The sequence below is a fragment of the Mercenaria mercenaria genome, chromosome 10 (assembly GCF_021730395.1).
Source record: "Mercenaria mercenaria strain notata chromosome 10, MADL_Memer_1, whole genome shotgun sequence".
Taxonomy (NCBI): Eukaryota; Metazoa; Mollusca; class Bivalvia; order Venerida; family Veneridae; genus Mercenaria; species Mercenaria mercenaria.
In genome coordinates this window covers 40,384,148-40,400,010 of record NC_069370.1, presented here as the reverse complement: position 1 = coordinate 40,400,010, position 15,863 = coordinate 40,384,148, and the positions used below count along the sequence as shown (strand labels likewise).

The 15,863-nt window shown below is 32.4% G+C and overlaps 1 protein-coding gene across 2 annotated transcripts in view; it reads left to right on the top strand.

Moving 5' to 3' along the window:
* Positions 1 to 13,149, top strand: part of LOC123561829 (sonic hedgehog protein-like) — a 96,984-nt gene extending 83,835 nt beyond the window's left edge. For both annotated transcript variants that reach the window (XM_045354445.2, XM_045354446.2), the window contains exons 3-5: positions 5,095 to 5,279; positions 6,675 to 6,772; positions 8,678 to 13,149. In XM_045354445.2, the coding sequence (XP_045210380.2) occupies positions 5,095 to 5,279; positions 6,675 to 6,772; positions 8,678 to 9,354 (960 nt within the window). In that variant the 3' untranslated portion in view covers positions 9,355 to 13,149. The remainder of the gene's footprint in view (positions 1 to 5,094; positions 5,280 to 6,674; positions 6,773 to 8,677) is intronic.
* The last annotated feature ends 2,714 nt before the right edge of the window (positions 13,150 to 15,863 follow it).

Below are 15,863 nucleotides of genomic sequence, written 5' to 3'. Positions count from 1 at the left end.
TTTAGCAACGAAGCTATGTGAATTCAAATTTTTACCTCTTCAGAGGACATTTAAGGTTGATAAGACAGTGGATCTGTCAATGACAGCTGATTGTAAGGGATATAAAGATGGAATGAAATAGAGGATGATGTGTAAAGTAGAACAGCATAATTGACAACATGACAGTTATAACACATATAATCAATAGATCGATATATTGAACTGACTCATGAACAGACACAATCAAACCGAGTCTGCAATTTTCATTGTTTGCCTTGTTCTCGGTGATTCCGAGGGATCTACTTTTCAGATTTTATATATTAACTAATATGATATCAAGGCTTACAACATCTAAATATTGTAGAAATATATGTTAGCAGTTTTTGTTTTTTCTACTCTCTTATTCAATATATTTGTGTATTAAAATATTGTACAAGATCCTATGAAAGCATAAAACGCAACAAAGCAACAAAATAGCAGACTCGGTTTGATTAAATCTGTGAATGAAATGCACAACACCCCTCACACACCATGGCACCGACTTAAGCACTCTGTTATTGTTTATTATAGATCTAAATGATCCAAAAGGACAAGGCAATATTACAAGCACTGATGTCAAGTAATATTGAATACTTTCTGTCTTGATTAGTTTGTTTCACACTTATCATGATAAAATTGTTCGAAATATTACGTACCTTATTACATCATAACTGTGAGGCCTGTTAAATGTCTCGGTAATCTGCCCTTGTCTGAAAAGATGCAAGGTTGGACTTCCAGAAGGTTTCCACCACATTTAATAAAAAAATCTGGAAAAATGACATTATTTCAGCTCTCATTGTGACATACAATACAAAAAAAAATCAAAGACAAATCAAAGTATTTTGAATATTAAAATTTTCTTAGCTGTCTTTGAACAGTCATCTTCTTTAATACTTTTTCACAGGACTTTAAGGACAGTGTGATAAAAATGACAAATGATTTATCATAATATAGAATACCGCTAATACTAACGCTACATATTTTAACGCGAACAAAAATCCTGGTTCAGTAAATCTCACCACTCAATTCTAAATACCCCGAAAAAGATGTCTGTTATCACTTAGCTCCGATTGTTTACAACTTTGGGGATTTGTAAGGCGATAAAATTCAGAAATGAGCAAACAGTCTAGATAAATATTATTACCGATCTCTGTAAGTGTAGGATCACGTTGAAAGCCTTCTCACATGTGTGGCCAACCTTTTGCGACACGATCGATGTCCTCTCGAAACCCATGTTTATCAAAGCGGACTACTGAAACATAAGATAAATAAATATACTTTATAATATCTTATAAGAAGAGAAAAAATCCATGTGTTTTACCCATTTTCAGATTAACATCTGACCTGGATATACTAAAATTCCACTGTTAGATCTTTAGTCCAAGCAACAAAATTAAACAATGCAATTCATTTTTTATTAAAATCTAAAACCAGATTTAAGCAAATAATGTTTAGATCAAGACAGTGTCACGCTTGAAAAGACGACATAGAGTGTTAAGTACTGCAACTTTTTGTGATTTCTGCTGAAAATTCGGCTGTGAGGTATGCGTCTCTCACACTTGTTCACAGTAATTCAAGATTTCTCCGTGCATCTCGGAAATTTCTAAACGTGTGCGTTGAAAAAAAGGAAAGAAAATGTACACATATCAAATTAGAAAATTTTATATTGAATCTTGACCACTAAATGTTTTCTGACCTTACTTGATTCTCCGGAATTCTTGACTTAATGTTTGATTCTTTAACATGATCACAAGTAATAGTACTAACGAGAGCATATCTGATTTTGGATTTTAGCATGACACATCAAACAATATTATATGCGATATTGATTCAAGGTACCAAAAACCAAGAAATCAAATATAGCAAAACATCCGTTAACAACATATTTAAATATTAAAACCCTTAGCCTGCTGGCGGCAAGCGATTTTGCCTTTGTGACCAGTGCAGAGCAAAATCAGCCTGCACGTACACTATTCGCTATTTAATCAGTAAATTTTCAGTGAACACCCCTTTAAATGATAAGTGATATTGCCCAAATTGAATGACGGACCAGTCCATTTTAGAAATTTAGCAGGGTAAAGGTTAAACACGTTTCTGCAAAGTAAGATATGTTCTTTCCCGTAAAATAAAATTCACAGATAAGAGAGATTCTGTCATGTACATATAATGTGCATAACAAATTATATGTTTGATATACATATATCAATATAAATGTATATCAAATGATATTTTAATGATATCAACGTCCAAATGCGTGGTTTTGTAAGCCTAATTTTTATACTCCTTGAGAGGATGAGGATTAAAGCTAGCTGAGAGGTCTTTGCAGCAAAGCCCGTTGCGCAATATGCATTCCAGTATGCAAGGGTGGATATCTTTTGTCTCAAGTGTTAGTAACCTTGAAAAGAGCAATACATCCCTGCGTCAACCACACAGCTTGAACTTTACTGTCACAAACTGTAGCATACAAAGTATCTTTCACAGCGAACTGTAGCTAGATAAGAGCTACGAATGTCATAAAACATTACAAAACAAAGTTGTCATTATTTTGGAATTCTTGCTATGTTGTATTTTACCATTATTGCGTTTTTAAGCATTGATAAAGTGTTTGCACACCACTTACCTAACTTAGACTGTTTACATGTAGCGGATTTTAACATGTTTAGTTAGGATTACGGTGTGTTTGCTGATATCACTTTCTCTTTTATATGTAATAATACCCGGGTACAAGATTTTATAATACACGCCTAAATAATTTAATTAGTGTAAAAGGACTTTGAACATGGATTAGGGCATTGCGCTTAATTTCGCCAGGAGATTTACGCAAACAGAACATCATTCAGAAAAAGTAAATTCTAAATACAAACGATGCGTGTCCGTATAATAATGTTCACATTTATGATTATTAAGTTCACAACTTTAATGCAATAATCTGTGATATTAAATTAAAGCGCATCGCTTAAAGTCGATGACGACGCGCCGTAAGATCGTTTTATTAGAGGGACCGTATACATTGCATAAAAATAGATTGTTATATAGCTAGTTCGGACAAATGTGACTTCGGACACCGTTAATAATAGCTAAAACATTCTACTAATTAGCGGACGGCCGCACAAGGCATAACAGCGAAATATTCAGCTTCGTCCAACAAGCATAGAAATATATTGTTGACAAGCTTGCAACAGATCATATCTTTATAATATTGCATTTTTGATAAAAAAATCAATGCATATAACAAAGGATTTTATAAATCTTGTAGCATGTTTTTACTACAAATAAAATAAGCTGTGCTGTAAACTTAACAGTATAAAATATTAACAAAGCTGAGTACATGTATATATTTTAAAATGCCAAACACATTTTGGGACAAATAAATGATTTTATATTGTCTATTTAAAAGCAGTGTAGGATGAACGTCCGCTTTTTAAATTAAAATGTAGGTGATCAAATATCAGTTACCGTTGCTCACAGATCGCAAGGTGCGTTACCTATCTCGTTAATCTGACGTGCACTTCACAGCATAATGATCACTTAAGTCGCAGGGATAATCCTAATCTTAACCCTCGGATTATCCGATCAAACCTTGGACGACCCGGGCCTTCTTTCTGAATGCAGTCTTAAGGCTGTCAAAATGTATTATCTATGGAACATTCACGGTTGAAGTTTACACAAAACCTTTCTAACACGTTACAATTAATAACTTACTTTTGCAGGGTACGCTTATAACGTCTTACAATAAAATATATCCTGTATAAACAAAATGATAATTCTACCCTAAGAATATCTTGAACATTTTCTAATGTTGGAATCAAATCTTTAGATATTTACATGAAACAATAAAAGTCATTTAAATGAAAATTTAACTGACAAGTTTACTATGAAACATTCCTTAAGAAATAGAAATATATGGTTTAAAGCATGTATCGCAAGCAAGTCTGCAGAAATATTTCAGCAATAACTTATTTAAGAAAATGACATTGATTTTTTCCTATTTTTAAGCATCCAGTCTATATTTTTAAAAATTATTTAAGCACTTAATTAAAAAAAAGTATTTTGTTTTTGTTGATATGTAATTTATTTTAAGATTTTATTCTTTACATGAAATGTTTTATACATATCAAATTAATTCATTTAAAAATACTTAGTATAATAATATTATTATATTTTAGTTGGAAGCAATAGAGGGTTTAGTAAAGTATCATCTGTGAATTACACGAAAGCGTGAAAATAACCACTCAGTTTACGGCAATGTAAACATATGGATAAAATAATTTTTTAGACACTCGATTTCTATCTATTTCATCTTGAATAACGTTATATGGCATTAAACTGAGAGTTAAAACATTAAGATTAGTGTATAAATGCAGTGATGTTGTGATACATAAAACATGTCTGTGTCAGTAACTTAAAGTATTTGCATAAAGTAGAAATCCAATTATGAGATGCACTTTTATCATCTTTTAAGCTACACCTGCAGGAACCCAGGGAAGATTCTTTCAGGAGTCGATGTCTTTCCAATTCCCATATCAGCTGGTATATCGAGATAGGAGTTTGGAGTCTTAAAATCAAACTCAAATAAAATTTCCAGGTGCGAGGTCAAAATAAACCGAGATTGAAAATAAGAAATTATAATTTGTTTTGACGATGCATTTAGACGTGTTTTGCAAATTATGTCTGTGTTGCTGCGACTAGCAACAGTGTTGTTGTTTTATGGTCCTTTTGGATCAAGGATTATATAAGCCGATGCCAGGGGTCATATACGTAAGTGGTGTTGCACACTTCACTACCTATCATGTAAAGACTTAATCAGACCGGCCCTACTATTATGTCGCATGGTTGTATTACCTTCCAAATTATACATGTGACTATTTATTTCCTCAATTTCGGATTTAAAAGCAGAAACACACATCGTTGATATGTCAGAAAACTGATCAAATTGAATAATTCTTCTCTTGCGATCATTTCCACCAAAAACGCCTCACAGTATTTGTTCTATAAAAAAGATGAATTACAAAGTTTGTTCAAAGCAACTTCAAAGTTTCGAATAAAAGTTTACATGACATGGCATTATATTTTCAGAGATGTAAAGAAAAGTTGAACATCTTAGCAAAGCTTGTACAAATACAATGGCCAGGGAATCCTCCAGAAGTCCCGCCAGTCAAGGTCAAGGTCAAAGAAGCATGGGATGACAATTTCATGCATGGAGAAAACTCTCTACATTATGAAGGTCGTGCGGTTGACGTGGCAACAAGCGATAGAGACAGGTATGCAAAGTTACAAATTTTTAAAATTTTTTATCTTGTCAATGAAATTTAAAATGATCTTGTACAGTCTGCATCGTAGATGTTGAAGTATATTATATAATTTGATGTTTAATGGGTATATGACACGATATTTTATGCATTAAGATTGTTAAATTAAAAGGCACATTTGCATTTGATTCAGCAAACTGTGCCTTTTCTTTATTTGATGCATTAATGAATAGAATTTTTGTTTCACAGAAGATTACATCTTTTAATGTATCTAGGAAAAACTATCGTTCAAAACATATTTTAGTCTTAAGGGTGTACAGTAATTATTTAAAAAATAACTGTTTTACTATGTATATATTGTACATTTTTAAGGACCATACAACGTAGAGCTTGAAACTTTTATTTAGATTACACAAATTGTATCTGCCAAATTGTTAAGATAAAATTATATTTTCCAAATGTTAAGAACAAGTTTTTTAAACCTTATGAGTAAGAACAAATTATAAATACCAAAGGTTATAAGAAAAACAGATATTTTCCAAATTGTTGAGAAGCTTTCTATAGAGGTTGGCGTGTTCCGAAATATACATCTTGCCTATTACGACAGTTACTTTGACTGCTTTCTACAACAAATATTTTGACTGCATTTTAAAACAAATAATTTGATAACTCCTGGTCGATTTCGTAGAGAATGTCAACTTCTTTTTCAGAAATATTGTTCACGATATTTGTTACATTTGTGTATCTAACATACTGATTGAGGTAGTCCAGGCAACTGAAATGAAAACAAAAAGTGTCTTATTTGAAATACAACAGCATATCTTGATTTTAACAATTTTCTAATGAAAATTTTGCATATATTATTTAAAGTGTGCATGTTCTGCATCATATTCAATGCCGAACTATACGAAGAAATATATTACCAACATAATAATTCTAAACATTATGAGTTTTACAAGTTTAGAAAGAACATACAGGGTAAAGGTTTATGTTATACAGGGCAAGATATATCTTTTCCAACACAATAACTTTAGTACAAAATCGAAATGAGCCGCACCATGAGAATACCAACGTGTAGTGCATTTGCGACCAGCATGGATCCAGACCAGCCTGCGCGGATCCATGCTGTTCGCTAACGGTTTCTCTAATTGCAACAGGCTTTGAAAGCAAACAGCATGGATGCACAGGCTGGTCTGGATCCATGCTGGTCGCAAATGCACTATGTTGGTTTTCTCATGGTGCGGCTCAATAAGCTTAGAAGTAGCACATTATATGAACACATGATATGAATCTTCATGTAGATACAAAGTAATATAAATTCTCTGACAAAATTGGTAGAGACTTATTACATATACAGTTCATCTTAGTAACATTAATTACCACTGTTTATGAACTATTTATTGCCAGATCGAAGTTGGGAATGTTGGCCGGTCTAGCAGTGCAAGCAGGATTTGACTGGGTGGAGTACGAATCGCACGGACACATCCATTGTTCAGTTAAATCAGGTGAAGCTTTCAAATTTAATCTATCCATTTATAACAAAAATAAGAATTAATATTCCTAGCCAGTAGGACATGTTTTAATTACAGTTACTTGACCCAGAGATGAAACGCCACATGTAGTACTTGCCGCTCACAATTCATAAAATAATAAGAATAAAATAAAAAGTAATGCTGAATATCTCGGATTTTAATATGATGTTGAAAAATAAATAGAAGAAAAGAAAACATATATTTCATATATCTTCATTTAAGAGAGATGTTTCAGTCGAAAGTGAAAACTTAACTGTTGGTTTCTTTTCTTTATGGAGTGTCTAGTAGCTACCGGACAAAGGGTATTTCAGACGAATGTAAATCTAGTTCAAAATTTTAAAGGCAAAGGTAGCATTGTTTTGGCGGACATTTTATTTAAAAGATATTCTTTGTTCTGTTTTATGAAATAAGTAACAGTAAGATGCAATAAACATTACAACGGTATACAAAAATGATCTACTTAATTCGCTTTTAAGCAGGCATTCAATTTACAATAACCGAATGTTAAAAAAAATATTTTCAGTAACATTTTCAAAGTATATTTTAAAGTATAGGACATTAATGTTTGGTACCCTAAAAAACATCACAATATTTCAAAAGTGACGTCATCAAAATCAAAATGACTACGCCGGCCGTAATTTTCTTGATGTAATAGTGATCCGTTTCTAAAAATAGTTATTGAAAGTTCTTCGGGTCACTAATTACGTGTTTTTTCCACTAAATTAATTTTTTTTAAATATTTCATTAACATCTTTTAATACCTAGCAGTTTTGTCGTTCCCGAATGTGAGACACAGCTATATTTTCAGGTTATTACGTTTCTATCTTAAATGACTTCGATAAACATAGTCTTTTTCCCCAAAGAACGATTCATTACAAAGTCTACATATCTGCGTTATCTATGTAAGCTGTTTATTTAATTTTTTCTAAGTCATACGAAATTTCAAAAGCATATCAGGGATTGTATGTGTACCAATAAACCACAATGATTTTAATTTTAGCTCTACATCAAGTATTAAATATTTGAAATCAGGGATTTAATGAAACAGAACTATTGACCTTATACACCTAGACCGTCTTTTCTCTGTCTTCATTTTCAGCTTTTATTTACAATTTTAACATTGTAATCCCTCTCTTGGGTTCTCAGTCACGCGCACCTTTCGATTCATCGATTTAATGAGGTTTTTAAACTCTTCTCTCTTTTAACTAATATAAATGTTAGTTTTAAAAGGCGAATTTTATGTGGATTTATCTATTGTGAGACTCGGTCATATCGTAGGGTAGGCACTTAGGTGTTAATGCATGCTTAATAGAAAAATAGACTATCAAGCTATGAAATACCGGGTCAAACTTAATACGTATGCAGGTTTATTGCAATTTTGTCCTGTATTTGAATGGCAGATAAAATGTGCGATATTTGTTCTTGATTTAAGTACTTTCTATTCCTTTAATACCATATGCATGAGAAATCATTAATTCAGCATAAAATTGATGTTCAGTTGAGATACACTGAGATTTCTAGAAATTTTACGAGTTGGGCTTAGATCACGTTACTTATCTAAGCTTTAAGCAAACGTTTGATTGTTGATACCGAAATACAACGTTTTATCACATTTATTGAAATTAATACTGGAAGTCAGAAGAGTTAATACCAAATTAGCACATGTCTTCTGCAACATGCGCAGCTGAAATTACATTTGGAAGAATTCAGTCGATTACTCTTTGCCTGAAACGCATTTTCGAAAGAAAATATTTTGAACTCCTTTTAACATCTCTTTGATTGTTTGCAATATCTTTATATTTAAGAACCTATTCTAAATTATTTTCTAATTGAAATCTGATGAGTTTGTTAATTACATGTTTTATCTTTAAAATTTAGATTCCTCTGCAGCGGTCCGGACTGGAGGATGCTTCTCTGGAAAGAACTTGGTTGAGATTGAAAATGGTGAATCAATAGCAATGTCAGACTTACGCATTGGAGATCGCGTGTTGAGCATGCGCAGTGATGGTGTTTTAGAATACAGTGAGGTTATTAATTTCATGGACCGTGATGATTTCGGCTATGGATTATTCTACACACTGTCCACGGCGTCTGGAAAAGAAATAACGCTAACCGCAAAACATTTATTGTATGTCGTAAACCGGAACTCCTCATTTGATGTTAATAGAATTGAAGCTGTTTTTGCTGATAGTGTGACGGCGGGGCAATATCTGTTGCTAGGAGACAAAGACTCGATAATTACAACAATTATAACTAAAATCACCGTGGAAACTCGGAGAGGGATATACGCCCCTCTGACAAAGCACGGTACAATTGTTGTGGACGGTATCATAGCTTCATGTTATGCATATATAGACAATATTAACATCGCGCATGCGGTTTATGCGCCAATGCGGGTCTACCATGACATATCACAAGTTTTCGCGATGTTTTCTTCTCCAACCGTTGAAAGTCGAAATTCAACGAATGTACCAACTGGTATGCATTGGTACGCCAAATTCCTCTACAAAATAGGTACCAAAATACTAAGTTCTGACACTCTTTATGTGCATTAGTTCTATTCTTCAAATTAATTTTATTAAATTTGATTATTGTTGTCACAAAGAGAAAACAGATCATTTACTGATGTAATGAGATATGTTGTTATAGAGATATATTTAGATTATGCATTTAACACAAACATGTTTTCTTCCATATTTTGATACTCGGTGATCACGTGTCATCGATAAGATTATACATACATGACCGTTGTTTTTGGGCTTTGTACTTTTTTAAAATGATTGATCTATCTGATGCTGCGATTTTTTTTTCAAGCAGTGAATAACGTAGAATACTAAGACAATTGCATACAGATAAATGCCAGAGAAACTTAATATTATGTTAATTCATACTTTAAACATGCTTTACCTTTTGTGTCAATATTTCAATACACTTATCATGAAAATTATAACTTTTGATGGACCAGTCTGTGTACTGTTTCAGCTATCATTTTTCAAATACGTACAATGAACTGTTGGATAATAACAGAGGAAATAAACAGTAAGCAATATAGTAACTTTGACAATAAATGGACTAATTTTCCGACATTTGAATTCATTTTTAACTGCACATCTAAGAAAAGAACTTTACATATTGATATGTCAAATTCAAATTCTGCCAAATATTCCAGTGGACTTTAATCTCCATTCAAAGTAAGAGGTTGAAAAGTCGTAAAACTTCATGACCAGGCATTCTCGCCTGACACTTTTACTGCCTTTTCCAGGAAGCGAACTCGAGCGTTATTTAAACATGCTTCAAGAAGCTAAAATAAATAAGTTTAAACTGACCTAAGTAAAGTTAATGTTATCAATTGGCTGAATACTGTTCACAATACTCTAGAGCATGTCAAAGTATGCAGTATTAGCTACACAGACAATAATAAAAACAATTACAACATAATCTTGAAAACATAAATACTCAGCCACTTTTTCAGACTTTTTAAGAACTATTTTTCGGCGTTTTGAGCTGTCTGTATGAAATTGTCACAATGAAACCATACAGTGAAACAAGTAGTGTTTACTATTTTTGAAATCCACTTAAATTATGATGTATATATTTATGTTGCATTAGTTAAATATATGTAAATATGAGCACCAAGTGTTGAATGAGTAAAGGGACATAATTGTACAGAAGATAAGCACGACATAGTTGTTTCCCTTGAATGTCTGTGATCGTGATGTTATTTATTTTTTGTTGCTTATACATTCGCTTTTTTGAATTTAAGAAATCCAGTAATTCAGCAGAAATCCATATACTTATCCTGAAATGTTTTAAGTTTAAACTGATTCACAATTTCATTACTTTAAAACTTCAAATTTGCATGCCATCTTTTTTTTTCGTTTCCTTTATAGTGTTAACTAAAAATTGATTTGAAAGTACTGTACGGCTATCATTTAGTTATAATTTACGAGTCCCTTGAACTGTATATCTGTGAAACAGAACAGTAAGAAGCTGAATGATATTAAACTTCCTTCGTTTGAGCCGCGCCATGAGAAAACCAACATCCGCGCAGTCTGGTCAGGATCCATGCTGGTCGCAAAGCCACTATGTTGGTTTTTTCATGGTACGGCTCAAATTTTAATACTTATTACAATAAAGTAAGTATATTTCATGAAAAAGCTTTCGAAAAGCCCCTACAATGTTTGTTAGTATAAGTAAAAACTGTTTTCTTGAGATATATATGTTAACCTTATTGTACATATTCAAGTAAATGGACCGAAAATTGCAAAAAGCAGTGTAAAAAACTTTTGCACCAATTCTTGATTGTTTGTCCTAAAGGTCTACGTTTTGGAACGGCTTCGTTTTTGTATAATGTGTTTTAGGAGTGGACCAATAGTATTTTTTAAAACGAATCTCTACAATTTCGGGTATTTGAAATTTTTGTAAAACTTGTAGATACATTTAATAGGTCCAAATGTTATTTAGCACTGTTGATTATATATACATGGAAAACGTGGGATTTTAACAAGTGTACGGGAAGTTATTGCCCTATCTTTAAAATGAATAATTTTGTCATCAACCCGAAATAGAACGATTGTTTTTATACTAAATTATCTTTTATGACACATAATTGTGTAATATTACGTTTTTTGTTAATTTCATCACCCTATCTACCCATTCCATTAAGCTCATCGATTCTGCATCATATATCATTTACTATTTTGCTTCGCACGCATGCAATTCATCGTTCATTGTCTTCTGGTAGATTATTGACTGGCCCTCCATTCAATAAGAGTATAGTTTATATCGTTTTTCATCTTTGGTACAACGGTTGGTCAGTAAGTAATATTAACTTTTATAGTTTTAATAACCTCCTTTCCTGTGTTTTCACAAAGCTGGGACGTATAATACAATATTTTAGGTACCGTGATAGAAGTCTGATATTTTATACTAAATGATTTACGAACCGGATGTCTTAATGGTTTCAAAAGTTGTTACCGGCCTTGCGTGGATATTTTTTTTATTCTTTATAAAATGTTTACCTAATGCCACAAATATTTATTTGAGATAAAATATCTTTTAGTTTGTATTAAAAGTTTATTACGTATACATCCGAATAGAATATGTAAATTTGACTGTAAAACGGAAAGTTATTGTAATACGCTGCTTTTCTTTTATATGGACAACCTTGAGAAATTTTTATTTCTTCAAACCACATGATACATTTATACAAACAATAAATTCATCAGTCAGACAGCCTGTCTATATTTTGTATAAACCTCTCTGTTTGTCCTATATAAAACAATAATAAAAATGTAAGTGACTTTAGGCTATTTTAATAAATCTGTGATTATTTATTCAAGTATTTTAAATGAAACTTCGAAATCGATTTACCGTTGCTTTTGAAATGAACATTGAGATTAAAATGACTTGATCTGTTGTCGTAGCAAAGTGAATGATTATTTTTTAACTGGACGGTGGGGTGGGTTTGGGCACGGGTGGTCAGTATTTCATGAACATCAGCTTTATAATGCATATGGTTAAAAATTCCAGAACATGCAGTGTAGAATTTTTGTTGCACTACAATTTTATCAGATGAGTTACAGTTGTTGTAGATAAAGCCTCTTCAAGATTTAGACAGTCTGATTTCAGGAGGCTAATTAAGCAGGTCTGATCCGTAGAAAAAAGGTCTTTTAGCATATGAGCACATCATGAGCATAGCTAAAAATCATTAAAAATGTTCAACCAGAATCTGACAGTGTTTCGAAAACTTCACCAGTTATAGTCGATGTTGACTAAGAGTAACAAAATAAATAAGTGTATGTAATAGTCAACTATATTTTTTGGTGGATTGTCAGTCAAATATTTCGAAGGTAATTTGTAGCAATTGTAAATTCATCATTTTCAGATATTGGGTGAAAATTTTTGATAACTGTTAGCTGTGCTCATGGTATGTAACAATCATCTAGTGGACAGAGCCGCTTCTCTTGTTTTTAGAATTATCTTTGTTATGTGGATTACCATAATATGCATAATTTATTACTGTCAAAGGTTTACTGAGCATTGGATATGTTCGTTTTTTGCTGAATTTTTATTGTTTTTGTAGCCAAAAAAAGTTCAAAGTTATCATATTTCAACAATATGTGTTTGTAATCATCGCAGCAGTCATTTCGTTTAAACACAATGCTAAAACATAATGTTAGGAATTTAAAATATTTTATAATACAGACACTAATTAAATCTTACTCAAAATTAATACCTTTTTTACTTATTTAAATTTTTATTTGATGAATTTTTGTAAGGCAATATCTCAAATATGATTTGAATGGTGCAATTTTACATATATAATATATGTACCAAAAAAAAAACAAGGTCTCACAAATTGTTGTGCATACCGAATAAATTTTAATAATAAAAACATATTTCTTGCCATAATTGTGTTGTTGTTCTTTACTTATTTAATCACATTAGCGACAAGATATTATAGATAGACTTTAAAGGCATTATGACCGGCAGGACGAATATATATTTAGATGCATTTACCGGGCCTCGTGGGCCGAGTGGTTACGGTTGCTGACATCCATCGAACCACCTACTCCTCACTGATGTGGGCTCGAGCCTCACTCGGGGCGTTTAAATTTTCATGTGAGGAAGCTATCCAATTGGTTTATGGAAGCTCGGTTGTTCTACCCAGGTGCCCGCATGTGATGAAATAATACACGGAGGGTCACCTGTGGTCTTCCTCCACCATAAAAAGCTGGAAAGTCGCTATATGACCAATAATTGTGTCGGTGTGACGAAAAAACCCCATCAGATCAGAATTAAATGCATGTTTTAAATAAATTCAATCACTGACAAGTCAACGTTATGAAATATTAAAGGCACATCTGATATTTTCTTCTAGCAGATTTTTCTGAAATTTTGCTGATTTGTTGACATCGACGAATGAATAAAAACACGTATAAGTCACACGTTTGTTTTAAATTTTTTGCATGCTCTATTTTTTTTACAAACACAAAACTACGAAGGTAGTCAAGAAAATGCATTTCTTTTTAAATCTCATTTTAATTTAGTCTATAAGTTGCTAACAAAATTCATCTCATTACTAAAAAAAAGATTTGATAAGAATTAGAAAATTAAGTGGCCAAAACAATTATCTGAAAATGACTTGGTTTATTTTTTTTTTAGTAAATATTTACATACAAAAAAATATCTTTAAAAGAAAGTATCCACAGATTATTTTTTCATGATAAAATTTCTATATTGAAAACATCTCGGTACTTGAAAATTTATCATGTCGAAAAATATTGACAGGTCACTGTGCTCGTTTGGAAGAAAAATGATTTTTGGTCAGAACTTTGGCTAATATTGCAAAAACACGATAAATTTGGGTTGTTCAACCTTCGCTTTTACCAGTGTCTTCATAATATAACTCTCCAGGTTACACTTCTGTCACCCGAAAACGAATTGGCCAAATGTGCATTTTGCAAACAGCACATACAATGTAATTATAATAAGTTAACAAACTTCGTGAGTGGATACGTTGATGTGGCTAATACATGTATCTGCTTCTTGATTTACAAATAATAGTTTCGCGTTTTTAATTTGATTGCGTTTAAGGGGGCCTCATAGGCCGTGTGGTTAAGGTCTCTTACTTCGAATTACTTGCCCCTCACCGATGTGGGTTCGAACCTCACTCGGGGCGTTGAATTTTTCATGTGAGGAAGCCATCCAGCTGTCTTACAAAAGCTTGGTGGTTCTACCCTTGTGCCCGCCCGTGATGAAATAATGCATGGCGGGGACCGTGGGGTCTTCCTCCACCATCAAAGCTAGAAAGTCGCATATGACCTATAATTGTGTTGGTGCGACGTTAAATGTAACGCCGGTTAATCAACGTTTGTGTTATTGGCTTTTTTACTCCACCCCCATTAATACTTTCTCATTATTTGTTTTTTCACTTGGTACACCATTGCTGTCCAAAACATTCAAAATTAGTAAATGAGCCTTTATAAACGGGGTTCTTGTGTTCGGTAGATATAATTTTTGCATTGCCTTTTATAACATATACTTTGAGACTGACCATGTCTATTTTTTATAACGAACACAAAACTTTTCTTTTTAAATATGTTTTTACAGTTTGTTATAATTAAGTGTCTGGCATAATTATCTAAGAAGAAAAATGAAAGCCTTGTATCTTATTGACAATATGTGTACAGATAGCAACATTTTGCAATTTTGATAGTTCTACGTTCACTTTCAATTATTACCTGGAAATTAGATTTTAACTCTCTAACCACTTGGACCACATGGAAACATAAATGTCACACAGCTATTATAAACAGGGGATTGTTCAATGTTTACAAAGTTCACAGACTGTAGTTATGTTAGTGGTAAGAAAACGAGTTACTAGTATATACCTTTAACCTTTACCCTGTTAAATTTCTAAAATGAACTGGTCTACCATTCAATTTGGGCAGTGCCATTTATTATACGAAGGGATGTTCACTGGAAATTTACTGACTGAATAGCGAACAGTGCACGGATGTGCAGGCTGATCTTGGTCTGCACTGGTCGCAAAGGCATAATCACTTGCTGGCAGCAGGCTAAAGGTTAAACAAATGTGAAGTATGTTTAGAGTCAATATTGTGTCAGATAAATTTCTACCAATTCTAACTATTTAGGCAAAACAACTTCAAAAGATTCCTTGTGCAAATTCTGGTTCTCAGAAAGGGAGTCCATTTTTCACAAACTAGTACTTTATGGTCAGACATCAAATTACTTCTTTTACTTATGTTTTTTTTTTTCAAATCAAAATGCAAAATGCTTTTGCCAAGAAGAATGTTCAAGTTCTTCGTTTTTCGGAGACACAATAAAACAACAACTATATAATATACTGTACAAAACAGCTAACCCACCATTCGTTATTTTGCCAATATCTTAAAAGATACTAACAGGATGTTTTGGTGGGCTTAGCGTACTTTTCAGATAAATATATTGTAGATAACATACCAAAATTTCAACAAAATCAAACTACGTCATCATATAAATTTACTCCATTTACCGCTTCAATCCATTTATGAAAAGT